This window comes from Desmodus rotundus, chromosome 2 (genome assembly GCF_022682495.2).
Source record: "Desmodus rotundus isolate HL8 chromosome 2, HLdesRot8A.1, whole genome shotgun sequence".
In the NCBI taxonomy this organism is placed as follows: Eukaryota; Metazoa; Chordata; class Mammalia; order Chiroptera; family Phyllostomidae; genus Desmodus; species Desmodus rotundus.
Window position 1 is genome coordinate 194,440,885 of NC_071388.1, and position 16,846 is coordinate 194,457,730.

The following is a 16,846-nucleotide window of genomic DNA, read 5'->3' on the forward strand; positions in this document are numbered from 1 at the left end:
CACTTACCTCAGTGTTTCCCAGAGCTTGAGAGGCACAGGTGTACCCTGGCCACAAAGGAGATGGTTCTACGTGGTCACAGCCCCGCAGTGCTAGGATGTCAACCCACTGCTACACAGGCCCTGGGGGGGGGGGGGGAACAGTAACAACGGTCCTTGATAGATATCTTCCAGAGGGTCGAAAAGTAGACCAGATGTCGATGCTCTGAGTCACTTTGCCCAAATGCTTTCTCCCCCAGCAGGTGGCAGGAAGTAGCCAGCACCAGCGGGAGGTCATGGGGGAGGGGTTGCTAGAGTTGAGAATGTGGGCTCCCAGGAGGTGGCTAGAGGGGCCTGGGAAAGGTGAGTGGATAGAGGAGAGCTCTAAGGGGAGATAGTAAAGGAGATAGAGGACACAGGGAGGGGAACAGCTTGGGCCCCCCTTAAAGAGCATCTAGACCACAATTTGCTATTGGTATTTTTTTTTTAAAGATTTTATTTAGTCACCTTTAGAGAGACAGGAAGGGAGGGAGAAGAGAGGGAGAGAAACATCAATGTGTGAGAGATACATCAACCTGTTGGTTGCCTCTTGCATGGGGTTGGGGGGACCTGGCCCGCAACCCAGGCATGTGCCCTTGACTGGGAATCAAACTGGTGACCTTTCAGTTTGCAGGCCGATGCTCAATCCTCTGAGCCACACCAGCCAGGGCTGCTCTTGTTATTTTAAACTTCATCCTAGTAATGAAAAGGATTTTGTCAAAGTTTATGTAATTCACACATGAAAGCAATAGGGTTTGATTTTTCTACATTTTATTTAAATCCTCTATTTTTTAAAATGAACTTTGAAATATTTACATAACACAAAATTCACCCTTTTAAAGTGCGCGATTCAGTGGTTTTTAGTACTAGCACAGTGTTCCGATCACCACCTTCTAATTTTAGAACATTGCCATCATCCCAGACAGATGTGCCCATTTGATGTGGCTCCCCGCCTCCACGCCCCCACCCCCCCCAACTAGGCAAGCACCGATCTATTTTCTGTCTCTAGATTTGCCTGTTCTGCATTTGTTACATGAATAGAATTGTGCAACATGTGGTCTTTTATGACTGTTTTTGTTTTGCTCAACATGTTTTCAAGGTTCACCCATGGTATAGCATGTATCAGTACTTTATTCCTCCCATGGCTCATATCATTCCATTGCGTTTCCTACACCACAGTTTTCGTATCCATTCATCAGCTGACAGACAGTTGGGTTGTTTTCACTTTTTGGCCATTATGAATAATGGTTCTGTGAACATCTGTGTATGATTTTTGCATAGACAGATGCTTTCAGTTCTCGAGTGTGCCCCTAGGAGTGGATGGTTAAGTCATGCAGTAACTGCACATTTAACTTCCTGAGGAACTAATAAGCTGCTTTCCCAAGCAACTGTGAATTTTCTGACTGCCACTGAGGGCTCACGTGCAGAGAAAGGCTTATTCGTAATCCACTCTGACTTTTAAAGTTAATACTCAATTTCTTAAAATCCAAATTTTAAAACAAGCATTTCAAAATGCTTGTTTTAAGTTCAACTAACCAGTCATATCATTCTAATCATAAATCTAGTGAATATGAATAACTTCTAAGACTTTTATTATTAATTGGTCTTTTTAAAATTAAGATCTTGCCATAACATGCCTAATCAGTTTTAGAAGCAAAACTGATGATCGTATTCCAGGGTATTATTTTGCATACGGATATCCTCATTGCTTTCTAGAGTGACACTTTCAGCGCCTCAGCATAAATGAAAGAATTAAAAACATTTATATAGATATGGAATTAGTACTACCCATGTATAATGTGCATCCTTATTTTTCCCTCAAAAATTTGGGCAAGAGTACCCATTATACACAGCAAAATACGATGCCTTCCCAAGTGATAAGGTGGTGGCAGTGGGGTGGGGGGAGTGAGGAACACACCTTCTGAAGTGACTTGAGATTTTATGTGAAGATTTTATTTGTTTATTTTTAAAGAGAGGAGAAGGGAGAGAAAGAGAGAACATCGATCTACTGCCTCTCTCAGGCCCCCAGCTGGGGACCTGGCCCGCAACTCAGACATGCACCCCCACCAGGAATCCAACAAGCCACTTTTATGTTTGCAGGCTGGTGCTCAGTCCACTGAGCCACACCGGCCAGGGCTTGTTTATTTTAAAATTATAGTTAACATACAATATTAGCTTCAGGTATACAACGTAGTGATTAGATGCTTATATACCTGACGAAGCGATCGCCACAGTGAATCTAGTAGCTGTTGTACGGCTAGTAATCTGTGTCTGCCCCTGTACCTGGCGATTACGGCATTATTGACTGTTCCCTATGCTGTACATCACCTCCCTGCGGCTTATTTTGTAACTGGCAGTTTGGACTTCTTAATCCTTTCTCTCCCCTTTTCCACCCATCCCCCCACTCCGCCCTGAGAGATTTTTCTTTTGCAGACACAGCCTCCAACTCTTACAAGGTGGGGTTCAGCCTGCGGTTTGAGGGTCCATCATAGTTCAGTCTTCAAGCCTTTGTCTTTAATTACTACCTATGTTACGGCACCATTTGTGTAGCTTCAATGCGTCATCTATTTGGTGCTTCCTTTCCCTGCATTCACTCCAAGTCTGGAGCCATACTGCCTTGGGTCGAGTTCTGGCTCTGCCTATTACTAGCTGTGTGACCTTGGGAAGACATTGAACCACTTGGTGCCTCAGCTTTCTTAGCCATAAAATAGAGCGGAAAAAGGACCTGCTCGCAGGGTGACTCTGAAGGTTGGGCTAAGGTGTGTGAGGCCCTGTGGGTCACTGCCTGACCCAGGGCTAGCACGGTTTATGAGTTTGCTGTGACCGTCACTAACACACCGTCACTGTTATGTGTTAGGACCACAAAGCGTAGTGCTATTCACATGGTGTCTAATTGGGTCCTGTGCACATTAGGGCCTGGACTCAGGACTACAAGTCTACTGTCATTCTGATGACACATGTCATCCCTCTGCCTCTTAAGCATGTCACATGCTCCCTCTGCTGGACAATACCTCAGACTTGGGCTGAGTCCCAGACCCACATGCAGTTCTTGCCTTTTCCTCTAAGGTCTGGGTGTTTAGTGAAGTGGGTTGATGGCCCTTTAAGAGGTGGTAGCTAGCTCCCAGTTGCCATGGAGACAGCTGGATACACACCGGGTAGCAAGCAGCAGGCAGCAGGCAGCATGTCCTCTAAAGTTCAGTCTAAAGGTAGGAAGAGGGGTGCTGGGGCTGGAGAGGGGAGGGCTATCTTCTCCCTCATAATCTGCCCAGAGGTCGCCTTGGAGGATTCTGCTCTTGGGACCACTGCCCTGCCCCTGTTCTTCTCCCTGGAGTCTACCATCTCCCCCTATTTTCCCTCCATAGGCCCCAGAGCCAAGGAGCAGCAACAGGCCTCAGCCCCAGAGAGTCTGCCACCTCCAAATGCCAATGCGGAAGCCATTCGCTTCCTCACCTCCCTCAGTGAGCCTGGGCAGTGGGTGTCGGGAGAGGAGGGCACAAGTGTGGAGAGGAGAGAGGAGAGACAGCCCAGACCTGGGCCCCGCCTCTCTCCGCATTGATTCTCCTGAGACTGCAAAAGGGTTGATATTTGTTGAAATTTTTCAAGGGATGACCTCAGGACATGGGGGTGGCAGGTGTGTCTTCACCTGCTGGCTGCTGTAGAGGTCAGAGGAGGGGTGGCAGGGGCTGCCTGGGAGACGTGGATGAGGAGGGATTGTGGGGCACTGATGGCCAGGGGATCGCGAGTTGAGGCCTAGGAGCTGGGGCTTTATCTATCCCCATGGGACCCTCACCACCTAGGGGAGGAGGAGCTGCAGAAGCTGTTCTTCTCGGAGACTCTGGCCATGGTCTCGAACACAGGGGAGCCTCAGGGAGAGCTGACCATTGAGGTGCAGAGAGGGAAGCACGAAGGCAGCTTCAGCACCACGTCTCACTGTCCCCTCGTGCACGCTGTTAGCCGTGGCTTCATGGACAAAATGCTCTGCGGAAACTCCCTCCTGGGTAGAGTCCCTGCTTCCTAATGCCCTTCACCCTCACTTCCTCTGCCTGCCCTCCCTGGTTCCCAGGGCCTTACTCAGGACCAACCCTTGGACTTCATGGTGTGTGGGAGGTGGGGGTGTCAGGGAGGTTAATCACAATCACAGACTCAAGACGAGAGCAACACTTTCGTCTAGTTTTTTCCTGAGACTTCCAGCCTGGGCCACCACCCTCCCCTCCTGCAATCTCCAACCTGCCTCTTGCGATGGCACTGTCCCCCGCCCTCCACCCCAGGCTATCTTTCATGGAACTTGGAGACCCTGGAACAACATAGTCAGGAGTTCATCAAGGTACTTCCTGAGGCCCCCAACCTTGATCCCAATCCAGGGTGAGAGAATAGAAACCCTGGGAGAGAGGGATGGAGGAAGGGAGGGGGAGTCAATAGAACGTCAGCTTGCCCTGGCTGGTGTGGCTCAGTGGATTGAGTGCCAGCCTGCGAACCAAAAGGTCGCTGGTTCAATTTCCAATCTGGGCACGTGCCAGGGTTATGGACCAGCTCCCCAGTTGGGGGTGTGGGAAAGGCAACTGATCCACGTTTCCCTCCCTCTTTTTCTCCCTCCATTCCCCCCTCTCTAAAAATAAATAAATAAAATATTTTAAAAAATAGAATCTCAGCCTAACTCTGCAGTTACCCTGCAATCCAATCCCCACCACAAAAATGGAAAACAAGCTGTCCAGGGGACTGGGGTCAGCAGCAGGCTGCTCCCCATGACCTTCTAATGCACAAACGCTGGCTCCAGCCTACCCTGGGCCCCTCCAGCCTGAGAGCCCAGCATCTCCTGGGGCCATGTGGGCTGACCCTTCCCAGAGTCTGGCCTTTCCCAAGGGCCTGTCACCGCATCATCGCCTCCAAATTCTCCTGCTCTGTGCCCCTAACAGCCAGCCCTTGCCACTTCATTAACTTGTGAAATGTGTAACTTCTGGAACGTGACCTGTTTACACCTTGGAAGCCACTTTTGCCTAAGAGCCTTCCCACAGAAACCATTCCCATCTTTTGAAACCTGTATTTGAAGTGATTTGCTTTTTAACTTCATATTGTACCATAATATGACTTTTCTTCTTGAGATTTCCTACATACGGAAGGTTCTCCATCCAAATCTCCCCTTTGGCTTTCTAGTTTATAAAGGAGCTGGAGGGGGCAGGAGGGGGTCCCGTTTGTAGGCAGTCTGGTGAGCCCCTGATTCTCCCCTCCACGCTCTGGCCCTTAGTTCCACATCCTCCCCATGGAAAGGAAGACGAGTTTGCTGAAGCAGGAGGATCAGCTGGCCATGACCAGAAGTGTCAAGGAGGGTGAGGTGAGGGTGGGAGCCATATTCCATGTCCTCTTGAAAGCAGAAGCCAGACTGTGTCAGGCCAGAAGCCTGCAGTAGGGACTCAGTGAGGACCATATGCCCAGCACCTGGCTTGCCCACCCTCCCTGTACCCTTATGTCTCCACATTCCTAAACCAGATTTGTCCTGAACAGGAAGTGAGGACCGAAGTGACATTTTTCCCCTGGCACTCAACTGCGGGCTTCATCTCCGAGGCTGCCAACCTGCTGCTGCTGAGGGTGATGGCCTGGAGGCGGGTGGTGCCCAGTAACGCCCGTTTCCTGGCCTTGGACACGGAGGGCAAACTCTGCTCTTGCACTTACGTGAGGAATCTCCCTGGTGGGGAACTTGGCCCCGGGGCAAACTAGAAGGGGCAGGAGAATGCTGAGGGGGGGAGAGAGAAGTGTGGAGCGGAAGAGGGGGTGGGGTGGGGATAAAACCAGGACAAGGGGTTGGGACTTCCAAAGGCAGGAAAAAGTAAGACCGCATTTTTGAGTTCAAGTGAGGGGCAGGTGGAGTGAGCGGCTGGGGGAAGCGACACTTTCTCATACAAAAGTCAGTCCAGGAAAAATAAACGTAGTGGAGGGGTGCTTTTAAAGACATATTGTTGAACACCAGGAAATCAATGTCTCCAAGGACACTTAATATTCTTTATTACGTCTCAACCCTTTTTTGTTGTTGTTTCGGCTACAATCTCATAACCAACTTACCTTGGACTAATTGCAATATGTGATCTTTAAAGGCGTGCCTCTGAACACACACTTTGGGGGCTGGTTTGACCAACTTTGTAAATGACACTTTAGCCTTCTCTATCACACATGACAAACAGCCGCATGTGTGACTCAAACAGGCACGTGTCATTCACCCCCATTGTCTTGGAAACAGGTGGTAGCACTTTTCTCCGCAGGGCCGCAGGCATTCACAGGGTTTCAGTTTGAGTTTCAACAGAGCACCCTGCCTGCTGCAGCATGGGCCTGAGGGGGCCACAGGTGTCAGTCTAGTCGCACCCCCAGAGCCTCACTGCCCTCCAACCCCCAAACAGCCCTACCCCCACCACCCTCACACCGGATTGGTTGACCTTCATCCCTGCAACAGAATCTGCCAACTAGAAGTACTTGGTCACGGAAAGAGGGTGAGGAGTGGCTGGGGCAGGAGCAGGCTGAAGCTGGCTATGAGGGGACCCCCCAACTTACCTCTGGGGGCACAACTCAAATCTCATGGCACCTGAGTGTCTGGACAGCCAAGAATTGCTTATCACGGATGAACAAAGAATGAAGCTGTAAGATGGAGAAAAGGGCCAGGGAAAGATTTCAGGGGAGACCCAGGTAGGCATCCACCTCACCCCCTTCCCTCATTTTGGTTGCTGCCAGGAATCTCTGGGCTCCCAGACCATCCAGGTGGACGGTCAGCAGGTGGAAGTGTTCATCGTGGAGCAGACTGTGCATTCGGATGAGGGCGTCCCCATGTCCTGCCAGTACTACTTGCTGTCGGATGGGTGAGCTGCTGGCAGCGGGGCCACGGGGGCAGTGTTGAGCACAGCCTGGGTGCTCAGCCATAGAGGGTGATGGGGAGCAGGAAGACTGCTGTTTCTGGGGACACCACCAGGAAGAACTGCTGTTGAGATCGGAGTGTCCCTCCTTTATCCACATCGTTCACCCTTCCTTCATGTATTCACTCGTTCTCCCGATCCTCACGGTGCCTCCCAAAGCTCACCAGAGGGCTCTGAGTGGCTGAGGGCATTCACACCAACTCCACAGGGCCTAAGGCCTAGTTAGCACAGCCGCCACAGGTGTTGGGGATAATGCTGAAAAAACACCAAGGTTTGAACAACACAGCACTGGATGAAATGCTGGGAGTAGCATTCTGGCATACTGCCAAGCTGTCATCAGCAAAGCGCAGGCTCCAGACCATGAGGAAGTCTGAGAGGGGAAGAACAATTTGTTTCTTGAAATTTACAAAGAGGTATTGACATAATCACTATACTAAAAAAAAACAAAACAAAGCAGTAATCAGAACATCCTTGGCCTCCCTTAGTTCGCAACTTAGCATGTGGTTCTGCTTTTCATGTCACATACCAGGAGGCTCATGATTTTTTTAGTGCTTACAACTCTCAAGGTCTCCAGCCCTGGCACACCAGCATGCATCTAACAGTACCCAGTTTGAAAAGCCGGGGCCATTGCCTGGGGCATTAGAAACGGAACCGGACCTGGGAACTTGAAGATAAGTGGGAGGGAGGGCAGCAGTGAAGGGAGGCCCCAGGGACTGCTGCCTCTACAGGGAGCGGGCTGCCCTCAGGAGATGCCCACCTTCTCCTGTGTTGCATTCCAGGCACCTGGCCAAGAGAGTCCAGGTGGGCTCCCCTAGCTGCTGTGTGATCACCAAGATGCCCATCTTGAGGGAGGAGGGTGAGTGAAGCTTCTAGCTTGTGGGATTGTGAAGGGGAGGTGGGAAAACCTGGGGCCTTGCCCCCTGCAGGGGACAGATTGAGTGTGCTCTGGGCGGGACCAAAGCCCAGATCAGATGGGGAATATTTGCCCTCCAGCCCTCGACCCCAAGGCAATTAGGGGAGGATCATTTCTCAGGGAACCACTTCCAGCAACTCTGCCCACGTGGGCAGAACCCTGGGTTTCACCTGAACCTGCAGTTTGGTGTTCTTGGGCATCCCTGTGTATCCGAGGAGGGTTCTGGGGTCGAGACACGCAGCCTTCCTCCCTCCACACCCAGATGAGATTGAGCCTCTCCCAGTATTTGAGAAGAAGCCCCTGCCGTGGGAGGACGACATGGAGCTCTACTCGAGGTTCCTGGAACGGAAGGTGAGGAGAGGCTGCAGCGGGCCTGGAGTCCCCATGTCCCTCCCCCCCAACCCTCCACACCCACTCCCCGCATAAATTCCACCATTGCTGATCTCTTTTCGCGGCTGGTAGCCATGCACACCCCAGGGGAATGGGAGGCCTCGGTGTCCCTGAGTCCTCCTTGGAGGGAAGTAGGGAGAGGGGGGTCCTGGGTTCGGCTCAGGCTCGGTCCCCACCAGGAGCAGCTGCGTCTCAGCCACACCAGGTACCTGCAGCAGCACCCGGACGCCGAAGCGCTCGTCTCCGACTTCCTGCTCTTCCTACTGCTGCGCCAGCCGAACGACGTGATCACCTTCGCAGCCGAGTTCTTCGGTCCCTTCTCAGCGCGCCACCCGCGCACCTCCCCCTTGCGCTCTTCCAAACGGCCCAGCCCCTTCCGCTCACTGGACTGGTACCTCCGCTAGGCCGGAGCGCGGCTGGCCGGGGCCCGCAGGCGGCCCCTGGGCTGGAAGCGCGGGCTCCAGGCTGCGGCGCGGGCAGTACGCACCCAGGAGACGTTCTTTACCGGCTGCGGCTTTGATGGAAATCAATGGGGGCCTCCTGCCTGTGCGACCCGGAACCTTCCGTGGCCAGTCTTGTGTCTTGGCTAAGAATAGGAACCATTAACATCGTTTATCGAACTAATTTCAGCCTTTCTTCCTAAATGCTGTTTTCATTATTATCCTCATTTCACAGATAAGAGATTAGAGGCACAGAAAGGTTAAGTAACTCCTACTAGAGTTAACACATGGGAAACAGGATTCAAACCTGGGGGTTAAATTCCAAAACCCACACTTTTCTTCATTAGGTTAGCTGGGGTGTAGGGGCGGGGCTTCTTGGACCTCAGATTGGTCTGGACACCGCTTAGCTAACCGCCTGCTCCCTGGTCCCCGACGAACAAAAAGAGGAGATGACGTGGGCCATGGTGGAGGGGTGGGAAGGGGTCTGGACCACCACCGGCCTTGCTCATCTCCTCCGAAGCCTCCCAAACACCCGAGGCCAGCTCTCGTGCTCCACCTCTGTCCCTTCCTACTCACATATGGGAACCTCCAAATTGCGTGCCCGCGGTTCCCATTCACCAGCTCCCGGACGAGGATGGGTGGACCGGTGATTATCTTGCTTAATGTCAGTCTATGCAGGGGTTTGTTCCTGTCCAGGGCTGGTGCCTCTCAGTAACAAGTATTAGGCAAGCTCCCTCGAGGCACCTGACAAAGTGGGTGCCCTCCATCAGCCCTCCATCAATTCACTCATGGAACCTTTTTTGCAGGAGGAGGGACTCAGAGCAGTTTGCATTCTAGTGAACAAAACAAGCCAGTATCTGCAAGGCTGGGGGTGGCGGGCTAGTTCATGACCCAGGAATCAGGGAAGGTTTCATGGGCTGTCACTTGAGCCTTAAAGAAATTTTAATAATATATTTTATTGTCTCTTTCCCCTATTATGGAAGAAATACATGTTCATTAGAGAAAACTTAGAAAAGCATCATAAACCAAGAGAAGAAAGTAAATTCACCTCAATTCTTCTACCTAGAGCTCTCTACTCTGTTTTCTGGTGTAAAAGTGGCTGGTGTTTGTCCAGCATCTACTTTGTCAAACACTTTTATTTGGAACCTTTAATCCGGTCTTTATGGCTCCAAGGGACTTCATTTTAACAGAAAGTGAAATCATACAGTAATTGATGCTCAGAAACTGATAATTGCATACTTAGTGCATTCTTGAAAAGTTTCAAATGTTAGATAACATGCAGATAAAGCTGGAATCTCCCTAGATTCCTGCCCCAATCTCCTTGTGTTTTGTGACTTCCTTCACGTGTTGTAAAGGCTCTGTTTCACTTACCAATACATGCATATTTCACAAATATTTCCCTGTCATTGCACAGTCTTCTATTTTTGGTGGCTGTACCATAATGCAGCCAATCTCAGCCCCCCAAACCTTTTTGGTTTTTGGTTTTTGTTTTGCTATCATAAACAGTGCTGCACTGAACACTCTTGTAGCTAAATCTCTGCATATATAAGCAATTATTTCCTTAAGGATACATTCTGAGAAGTGTAATTGTTGCATTGATATTAATGCTTTTGTTTGTTTTAACATATTGTCAAATTCCACATGTGTTGCATTTTTTAAGGGTCAGATAAAGCATTCCCCCAGAGAAAATGACGTGTGTAAATGTAAGAAAGTATAATCTCTGTGCATGGCCTATGGCTGTACCATCCAACAGACCTTCCTGCAATGATGGGAACGCCCCACACCTGCCACGTCCGATAGGGCGGCCATGGAGGACTAGAGATGTGGTTAATAAGATGGAGTTTTACTTTAACTTTAATTTATTTCCATTTAGATAGCCACATGTGGCTACCATATTAGACGGCACTGAAGAGTAAGTTCTTTTCATTCAGTTAGGCGAGCAGCTCAACAAGTATTGGGCTCCTTCCATGTGCCAGGATTATTTTGGGCACTGGGAGATCACCAGTGACAAGACAAAGTCCCTGTCCTCAGGGAGCATGGGAAGATGGACAATAAACACCAAGATACGTAATTTCATATGTGAATTATCAGGAATTTATGAAAACAAATAAAACCAAGTCATGGGTAGAAAGTGACTCAGGGTTGGAAGGTTGAGGGTGGAGAATTCTGGGAGGGCTTCTGGGTCTCAGTTGAGCTGGGACCTGAATGACAAGGAGTCAGACCTGTGAAGAGCAGCAGGAAAAGCCTTCTAGGCAGAGGGAACGGCAAGTGCAAAGGCTCTCAATATGGCATGTTGGGAACCAACAGCCAGCGAGGCCGGAGAGACTGGGGACAGAGTGCTCAGTCACCACGGGGAAGACAGGGCCCGATCCCCGAGGGCCTCCTCAGCCCCCGCGAGTCCTCTTCATCTGTGGAGGACGGAAACCAAGGCAGACCCAGCTCGAGGCACCCAGAACACTTCTGCAGAGATCGCAATAACCCCTCCAGTCCCCATACTAGGCAGCTCTGGGGAAAAGGGGAGGGTGGTGACATCCACCCCACAGACGGCCTTCCTGTCTTACATCAGGCGACTTGGGAAGGAGTCTAACCTCTTCCCTGCTTGCTCTCTGACCTCCATTTCAAAACTGAAGTGGAGGTGATATCATTTGTTCCTGGAACTTTTATGACTCCTCTCTTTTTCCTCCATAATACCAAAGATGTATATTTCTCTGAACAAAGGAAAAACCAAGCTTGAGGACTTCTGAAGAGCCAGGCACTGGGCTAGGATGTGGACATGCCTTCAGGGCATCAGGGTGGGGCCCTGCCTCACCGCACAGAGTCTGCAGGGGAGGGAAGAGACATCAGTCAAGCATCTCATGGATAAATGTAGACTGTGGAAAGCACTAACAAGGAAGCTCATGCGGGCAATATTAAAGTAGTTAATGCAGAACTGACCTCCTGCGGTAGCCCAGGGAGACAGAGGGAAATGAATAGCAATAATAAGAGCAAGCCCTATGCAGCACTTACTATTCTGGTCCCTCCACACATGGTAATTCTTGTGATTCTCACGGCACCCCTATATGGCAGGTTCTGTTGTTATACCCATTTTACAGGCGAGAGAAAGGTAAGGCCAAGGCGCACAACTGCTTAGTGGTAGAGCAGATTCAAACCCAGGGAATGTGGCTCAAGTCCACTCTGACAGAGATCGGATGTGGCTCTCTGGAGACAGACACTGTAACAGAGAAGAGATACCTGCCTGCTTTAGATACATCCAGAGTAGGCTCGACTGGATACCGTCTTTCCCCTTCCCCAGGTACTCAGTCCCACTCCCTACTGCATCGTTACTGACAGCAGCCTCACTGCTGTGAGTTGCCTGGGTAGACAGGGAGAACGTTGGCACTGAAGAAGCACACAGCCTGGCTCTGGGGACATCCAGGAAGGCTTCCTGGTGGTGCTCCTCACTTTAATACTTTTTTAGTTAGCCCTGGTTGGTGTGACTCATTGGATTGAGCACAGGCCTGCGAACCAAAGGGTCACCAGTTTGATTCCCAGTCAGAGTGCATGCCTGGGTTGCAGGTCCCCCAGTAGGGGGCACACAAGAGGCAACCGCACATTGATGTTTCTCTCCCTCTTTTTCTCCTTCCCTTCCCCTCTCTCTAAAAATAAATTAAAAAATATTTTTAAATAATAATAATTCTTTAGTTAAATCTGCTGTTCCCTCAACACCAGCATTTGTGGTAAAACCTGTTCTTGTTTGATTTGATGGTTTCCCACTTTGTTTTATGATACATTGCATCAGAATTGTGCTCTGCTATTTGATTGTCATGAATGTCCCTTCTTTGAGCTACACTGTACCCAAGACTTTGGAGGCCACGCCTTAAAACGAAGCCACCACCAGCATCAGTGTAGCAGAAAACGCGTTGGGAGTTCTGAGGAGCTGACAGTGCCCGGCACCACTTTGGAGCCCAACTTACCAAAGCAACTAACCCCGGTGCACGTACACCGGGCCTCATACAGAGTCTTCAAGGGAAGTATTTTATTATCCCTGCTGTACAGGTGGGGAACCTGAGGGTCTGAGAAACTTGCCTAAGTCGTAGTGCTAGCAAATAAGATTCAGGCTCAAGCCATTTGCCTCCAGAGGTTCTTGGGGGGTTGTCAATTTTTGAAGTATAATATTCACTTAGTAATTCATTCTCTTCCACCATGATAAAAATTGAGATAATTGCAGATTCGCACGTAATGGTGAGACGTCATTCAGAGCGATCCTGTGGGCACTTTGCTCGCCCCCCCACACACACACAAGGTAACCCCTTGCAAAACTGTCATACAATACTACAACGAAAATGTGTTTCTATTCTTTCTGGTGGTAAAGTATATATAGAATTTACTCTTTTGACCACTTTCGGTGCACAGTTTAGTGGCATTAGGTACAGTCCCACTGTTGTGCAGCCGTCACCACCGTCCATTTCCACAGCATCTGGATCATCCCAGACAAAAACTCTGTGGGCGTTAAACACTAACTCCCCGCCTCCTGCTCCGTCCCCCGGCCGCTCTCTTGCCCCTTTCCGTCTGCGCATATGTGCCTGGCTGAACCCCTGGGTGCGGTGTAGCTCGATACCTCGTCTAAGTGGAATCATACTATTTTTGCCTTTTTTCGTCTGGCTTATTTTACATAGCATAATGTTTTCCAGATTCATCCGTATTATGTAGCATGTATCAGGTTTCACTCCTTTTTAAGGATGATTAGTATTCATCGTTTGCGCGTACCACGTTCCGCGCATTCTCCTGTTGGTGGACGTGCGGCCGCTGTGAAGAAGGTCGCTATGAAGGTGGGCATACACGTGCCTGGCTGAACCCCGGCCTCAGTACAAGCAGGACACTGGCACTGACACTGACACAGCCCCTGCTCCTTCTCAGGTTTCCCCAGTGTTACTAGTTCTCAGTGTGTGTGTGTGTGACCTTCTAGACAAGGTTATCAGAAGGGCGGTTTTATGTCTCTACCTCCACTGTGGAGACACTGAACAGTCCCGGCACCCAGGGATCCTTCCAGTGACCCCTTCGTAATCTCACCCCCTCCTGCTCCCCCCCACCCCCCATCCCCACCTGCTGGCAACCACTAATCTGACCTTCATTTCCAAAACTTCGTCATTGCAAAATGTTACATAAATGAAACAATACAATATGCAGTCTTCTGAGACTGACTTTTTCACTCAGCGTGGTTCCCTGGGGATTCATCCCAGTTCATGGCATGGATCGATAGTTGTTGTTTCTGTTGTTGCTGAGCAGTAACCCGTGGTGTGCATTGCAGTCAGCCTCCCGTTCTCCTGTCGAAGGACAGCAGGATTGTTTCCGGTGTTGGCCGTTATGAGTACAACTGCTATAAATGTTGTATCCAAGTTTTCCTGTGAGCATTAGTTTTCATCTCTCTGGGACAAAAGCCCAGAAGTGTATTTGTGGTGTGGGTATGCCACAGTCGGGTTAACCATTCACCCCTTGAAGGGAAGTCTGGGCTGTTTCGGTTCAGGCCATTATGAATACCGCTGTTACAAAGATTCATGTACAGATTGTTGTGGGAACATGAATCATCAGTTACCTGGGAGAAAATGCCCAGGAGAGCGGTCATTGGCTCATATGCTAGTTGCATCTCTAGTTTTTCAAGAAATTTTCAAACTGTTTCCAGAGCGGCTGTACCATTTTACACTCCCACCCGCAACATATGAGCAATCCAGTTTCGTTACATCATCGCCGGCACTGGTGCTGTGACTGGTTTTCACTTCGGCCCTTCTGAGGGGGTGTAGTGATGCCTCGTTATGGTTCTCATTTGCACTTCCCTAAGGGCGAGTGATGCCCAACAGCCGTTGGTATGTTTCTCTGTCCTCTGTGTATCCTGTCTGGTGAAATGTCTGTTCATGACTTTTGCCCATTTCTCATTGAACTGTTTCATATTCTACTGTTGAGTAGTGAGAGACTTTTCTATCTCTAGATACTGTTCCTTTGTCAGATCTGTGGTTGGCAAGTATTTTCTGAGTCTTCAGTTTGTTTTTTATCCTTTTAACAGGGTCCTTCACAAAGCAAAAGTTTTACATTTTGACGGGATGAGATTCATCTGTCTTTCCCTTTATGGGTCATGCTTTTGGTGTCAAGTCTAACAAGTCGTTGTTTAGTCCTCGGTCCTAAAAATGTTCTCCTGCCTTCTTTCTAAATGGTTTACAATTTTTTATTTGTATTTAGGTTTATTGACCCATTTCCAGGGAATCGGGTTTCATGAAATTTCCCCCCCACGCATGCAGGGTTCAGTACCCAGCCCGAGCTCTGGTTCACGGGAATCGCTCTGCAGATCTCTGGACCTCCAGCTCCTGTGGCTTCCCGCTCTGATACTGTGTCCAGAACCTCTGCTCTTGACCATTGCACATAATGGTTAAGTTAGAAGCTGTGCAAGGTATTGACCAGTCATCAATCAATTACACTTACTGAGTTCCTAACTATAGCTAAGGCTCCACAAGAGATACAAAGAAGAAGACATCTGTCTTAGTCATGGTTGTCCCGGGAAACAGACCATTAGAAAGTGATACATACATACATACATACATACATACATACATACATACAGAATGGCTCTCATGAGTATGGAGGCTGCAAAGCCCCAAGCTCTGTGCAAGCTGGAGATCCGGGGGAGCCAACGACACATATAATTCCAGCCTGAATCTGAAGGCCTGAGAAGTAGGAGAGGGAAGTTCCAGTCGACGCTAAGTCTGAAGGCAGGAGGAGCACAACTCCCCAGCTCGAAGACAGGCAGGTGGGGAGAGAGAGTGCTCCCTTGCTCAGCCTTTTATTCTAGTCAGGTCTCCAGCTGGCTGGGTGAGGCCCATCCACAACAGGGAGGGATATCCGCTTTGCTCAGTCTACCAATTCAAATGTTGATCTCCTCCAAAAACACCCTCACAGACACACCTGGGTGTTTGACCAAATATCCGGTCACCTCGTGGTCCAGTCAAATTGACACATAAAATTAACCATCACACAAGGGACACCAGCCCCATCCCCAGTCATTCCTGCACGAGCCCAAGGTAATGATTGCGAAACGTGTACAAACCTGGACGTCAGGGGTGGTGACAGGAGCTTGAGCAATAGGGTTGCTCAGTGACAGACCATGATGCTGCTCTCTCCTCTCTGACTCGTCATTCACCCACTTTCCCGTCCCTCCAGCCTCCCCCATCAGTGAGGAGTCAGGGAGCTGGCGGCCTCCCCTGACCCTGGGTTCCCACACTCTAGCTAAAGTTTTTGACTCCACATGGGGCTACATCACATCGCAGACCAGGCCTGGGCCTGAGAACCTGACTTGATTTTCTTTGGCTGTTGAGGTCTCAGACTTTGGAGTTGGACAGTCCATAACAATTCTGGTTATGAGTCTTCCTGACAGAAAAAGAAGGCCACAGGGAGGAAGCGTGAGGGGCATGGGAGGGAAAAGACCCGGAGGGAGTGAAGGCGGGAGCACAGAAGCTGGCCAGGGGTTACAGGATAATATTCTCAAGTAGAATCCAGTCCATAGGGATGTTCGGTTCAGACTATACAATATTTTCATTGTTTCTGAACCCAGCATTTAAAAAGCCTATATTGCATAAAATTCCAAAATTTCCAGCTCCCTTGACAAATCAGAAGACATGGTGACAGTGGGCGCACATGGCAATTGTCTGGAACTCCGTAAACACTGGCCTCCTCAGCCAGAGTATCTGACCTCTGTTTTGCTACAGTCACCACCCCTCCTTACTGTCCCCTGACATGGAGGCTCAACATCATCTGCCATTTAGCACTGAGCTGGCGCTGTTTAGAATACTCCCGACCTGTCTCATAGTTTATCTTACCTGCCTGGTCTCCGTGGGCATCTAAATTTTAACCTCTTGACTAGTCTGAACCTATCATTTAACAGAAGAAACAAGCTCAGAGAAGACACCACCTGCTGACAATCGCAAGTGAGCCAGTGGCAGAGCCAGGACCAGGGTTCCAGTGCCCCTTTCTGCTGAGCATCTCCTGGGCCCGCATCTTGAATGCATGACTCTGGGGCACAGCCAGGAGGGTCTTTTCCTCTGAGGCACTCAGTGGGACACAGCAGCCCAGGCAGCCATCAGAACTCCCACCCTCCCTCCCTCCCATTAGTCCGACCAGGAGCCCTGGGACTCCCAACTGAAGAGATGAGCTTGGCTACCCGCGTGGGAGGA

General features: G+C 49.9%; 1 protein-coding gene and 1 long non-coding RNA gene across 5 annotated transcripts; one reads left to right on the forward strand and one right to left on the reverse strand.

Moving 5' to 3' along the window:
- Positions 1–486: 486 nt before the first annotated feature.
- On the reverse strand, positions 487–8,556 carry LOC123480155 (uncharacterized). The gene is made up of 4 exons (XR_011650903.1): positions 8,421–8,556; positions 7,992–8,160; positions 6,553–6,636; positions 487–711 (listed from the first exon to the last, which is right to left on the reverse strand). It is a non-coding gene; the product is annotated as an uncharacterized lncRNA (long non-coding RNA).
- Positions 2,899–10,686, forward strand: CATIP (ciliogenesis associated TTC17 interacting protein). Of its 4 annotated transcripts, none has more exons than XM_045198489.3 (10): positions 2,899–3,221; positions 3,378–3,473; positions 3,873–4,013; positions 4,284–4,339; positions 5,258–5,344; positions 5,515–5,682; positions 6,730–6,854; positions 7,688–7,764; positions 8,084–8,172; positions 8,391–10,686. In XM_045198489.3, exons 1-10 carry the CDS (start codon positions 3,146–3,148, stop codon positions 8,613–8,615), a joined length of 1,140 nt encoding a protein of 379 aa, XP_045054424.1. In that variant the 5' UTR covers positions 2,899–3,145; the 3' UTR covers positions 8,616–10,686. The 4 variants fall into 4 exon arrangements, with proteins under 4 accessions (XP_045054424.1, XP_045054423.1, XP_045054425.1 ...); XM_045198488.2 differs by having other exon boundaries at positions 2,901–3,221; positions 3,813–4,013; positions 8,391–10,685; XM_045198490.3 differs by lacking the exon at positions 5,258–5,344 and having other exon boundaries at positions 2,901–3,221; positions 3,813–4,013.
- Positions 10,687–16,846: the final 6,160 nt, after the last annotated feature.

Coding starts and splice junctions, on each gene's coding strand:
- CATIP (XM_045198488.2), top strand. CDS start 3,146: ATGGAGACAGCTGGATACACACCGGGTAGCAAGCAGCAGGCAGCAGGC. Junction 3,222..3,377: donor CTCTAAAGTTCAGTCTAAAG/GTAGGAAGAGGG, acceptor TTCCCTCCATAG/GCCCCAGAGCCAAGGAGCAG. Junction 5,345..5,514: donor GAAGTGTCAAGGAGGGTGAG/GTGAGGGTGGGA, acceptor TGTCCTGAACAG/GAAGTGAGGACCGAAGTGAC.